This window comes from Morone saxatilis, unplaced genomic scaffold (assembly GCF_004916995.1).
Source record: "Morone saxatilis isolate NCDOM2014 unplaced genomic scaffold, NCSU_SB_2.0 Contig18, whole genome shotgun sequence".
NCBI classification, from domain to species: Eukaryota; Metazoa; Chordata; class Actinopteri; family Moronidae; genus Morone; species Morone saxatilis.
In genome coordinates this window covers 28120930-28124286 of record NW_023339740.1, presented here as the reverse complement: position 1 = coordinate 28124286, position 3357 = coordinate 28120930, and the positions used below count along the sequence as shown (strand labels likewise).

General features: G+C 43.9%; 1 protein-coding gene across 1 annotated transcript in view; it reads right to left on the bottom strand.

Annotated features, from left to right (window-relative positions):
- Positions 1-423: 423 nt before the first annotated feature.
- LOC118328761 (calpain-1 catalytic subunit-like) overlaps positions 424-3357 on the bottom strand; it is a 5229-nt gene continuing 2295 nt past the window's right edge. Inside the window, 9 exon segments of the mRNA XM_035662660.1 lie at positions 424-507; positions 509-564; positions 806-966; positions 1064-1138; positions 1501-1586; positions 1658-1741; positions 1832-2000; positions 2962-3095; positions 3203-3321. Coding sequence (XP_035518553.1) covers positions 424-507; positions 509-564; positions 806-966; positions 1064-1138; positions 1501-1586; positions 1658-1741; positions 1832-2000; positions 2962-3095; positions 3203-3321 — 968 coding nt within the window.

The following is a 3357-nucleotide window of genomic DNA, read 5'->3' as shown; positions in this document are numbered from 1 at the left end:
CCCTTATTGTTATGTTAGCCAAAGATTCATGGCGCTGTGATTTTGTAGCGACTAACCTTGATGCAGTGATTTTTTTCCACGTGGCTGAATATAAAGTATTACATATATTGTGATGTGAAGAACAAAGCAATGTAGATGGATATTGGCATCATTGATGATATCAAGGTCGTACAGAGAATATATATATAATAACAGTATATAATGATAGGTTTCTAAGTTGTTAATAAGTGGTTGCTAGAGTAATTGCAGTAGTAAGGCTCTTGCTAACGTGTTCTGGGTGGTTGTTATGTGGTTGGATGGTAATCAGGGTTAGATGGTTGCTATGGAGACTCTGCGTGGTTGTACTATTACTGTGTAGCAGAGACAGTATTATTATACAGTATTATCAAACTTTTATTGACCCACATAAAAGGAGCGCTGTGTTTACATTTGACCTCTGACCTCATAGATGGCGAAGCCAATGGTGTGTACGTCTTGGCCGTGGCGGCGGTAGCGACGGCGGTCTTTTCTGCATTAGAGCCACCAGGAAGCTGCAGGCGGCCTCCCCGTCGTCATCCGGGGGTCAGTCGCCCCTGTCCCCCCTCCAGCAGAAAAACAGATTCTAATAGCTTGAGGATTTTGATCCAGAACGTGTCTGCCAGGGCAAGGCAAGCAAAAGCAATCATGGGATTAATGTAAGTCATTGTAGAGAGAAACCCCAGATTGGATTCATGCTTTTTATTGTTATATTGATTATCTTTATTCATATATTCATTATCTTTATTGTTATATTCATTAATCTATTCATATATTGATTATCACTCACTGGGATGGTTCCTGCAGCCTCCAGCGGTGCTTCCTCTCCTCCAGCCGCCCTCAAACATCGTCGTGTTCCAGAAACTGGTGGAGTCTTCACTGAGGGCGTCCGGGGTCAGATTACAGATCTCCAGTCTGGAGAACTGACGTAAAAACTCAGAGAAGGACATCCTGAGAGACAGACAGACACACAGACAGACAGTCGGTTGTTTATTTATTGTTTTTTTCCTTTAAATAAACCCTGATGAACTTTCCAGCAGAAACCTACCAGAACTCTCCATCCTCCATCTTACAGAGCATCTCGTCTTTCTCTGCAGCGTCGATGGAGCTCCACTCTGAGCAACTGACACAACCAGAACACACACATTCACATTATTCACGTTCTTCACGCTCTTAACATTATTTACATTTTGCACGTTGTTCACATTGTTCACGTTGTTCACATTATTTACATTATTCACATTGTTCACATTGTTCACGTTCATGTTGTTCACTATGTTCACGTTCACATTATTTACATTATTCACGTTGTTCACTATGTTCACGTTGTTTAAGTTGTTCACATTGTTCACTATGTTCACGTTATTCACAATGTTCACGTTATTCACGTTGTTCACGTTGTTCAAATTGTTCACATTTTCCACATTATTCAGTGTCCATTCTTCCATATTCTATAAAGTAAAAAGTATAAAGTGAAGCACTGACTTGTCGCTCCAGGTTCCAGTCCACTCCACCTGACCCCAGGGGTTCCTGATACGGATCAGACGCTCTGTCCGGCCACGGTGCTCCACCTGCAGAGAGGACCAAAGACATTAGAAACCCAACTCAAAGGCTGGACCGATGCAGTCTGATGTGAGCTCACCTGTCTGAGTCCGGTGACAGAATAGGCATGGCCTTTGACCAGCTTCTTGAAGGTGACCGCCTCCATGTCGAAGGCGCTGGTGATCTGAGGACGGAGACAGTGAACACATCACAGACCTGTTACTGGTTCTGTTGGAGATATTGTTAGTGAGGATGGTCTGAGGGTGAGACTGACGTCTATGGAGCAGCCCAGCAGAGAGCCTCTCTCCAGAGCTTTGCTGATGATACGATAAAGATCTCTGGGTGCTTTCTTCAGCTCATACATCTCCGACACGCCGCCCGTAAAGTCCTCGAAACCTTCAGTGGTGCTGCCGCCGGATAACGCCTCATACGAGCCGTTCAACCTCAAAACACACAGTAAATAATCAGTAAACACACGCTGAATAATCAGTAAACACACGGTAAATAAACAGTAAACACATGGTAAATAATCAGTAAACACGCTGAATAATCAGTAAACACACGGTAAATAAACAGTAAACACATGGTAAATAAACAGTAAACACATGGTAAATAATCAGTAAACACACGGTAAATAATCAGTAAACACACGGTAAATAATGCATTATGTATCAAGCATGCATCAGTTCAATAAATTTAACTTTTCAATTCAATTCAATTTTATCTCAGGACACCTTTCAAATAGAGCAGGTCTAGACCGAACTCCTTTTAACAATTACAGATACCCAACAGTACCACCATGAGCAAGACCTTGCAACATTAATATTAATATTCTGAAGAGCTGACACAGAAAACCAGGAGGAGAGAGAGAACAACAACAAACTGCAACAACCCGGTTCAACACCAGTAACAGATACAGCAAAAAATAATTAATATTTCTAATTGCCAGCAGTTAAACAATGACCTATAGGAAAGGTAGGGGGCGCTACAGCATCCTTACTTTCTGGGCTGATGAGCACAGCCGAACCCGGACCGAATACAGCATGTGATGCTGACGGAGGACAGTTTGGCACCCCAGGAGTCTGCTAACGTTATTGTGGAGCTACACTCTGCTCTGGCAGACTGCTATATACTACTATACATATGTCTTTTTTATCTTTTAACCATCTTCAAAATGTGGCTGTCTTGTCAACATAGATTAGCCTAGCATAGCATATCTAAGTACAGGAAAGGAGTAAGGTGACCGAGGTTTGCTCAACTGTGATTGGAGCACAGAGCAAAAGGGGGCGTGGCTTAAGAAGGGTCAAAGAGGTGAATATCAGAGCTACTAACCCTGTGGATTTCTGTGATCACACTGATGTAATCTAGTTTAGAGTCTGAAGGTCAGCGGGTGGATGATCTTACTTGGCGTAGGCTTTCTCCAGCAGGGCGCTCCAGAACTCGCTGCCCTCAGCCGAGTGGACGAACAGCAGCTCTCCTTCTTTAACCGGCAGGCGGTCGTCGATCACCACGTCCACCCACTCCCCGAACTGCCAGAACTACAGATACACAGACAGTGAGCCAGTTGGACTGTAGTTATATGATTGTTCAGTGACACACGAGTTCCTTGAACACATCATGAACAGGTGAGTGGGCGTGGTCTCACCTGGAAGTGGAAGATCCCAGCGTATTGGTGGCTGAAGCTCTGACCCTGAGGAACCACACGATGCAGTAGCCGTTCATTCAGAGTCAGAGAGCCGATAGCAGCGAGCAGCCAGCAGTCTCCTGAAGAACAACCAGAGAACATACAGAGTTCTTACA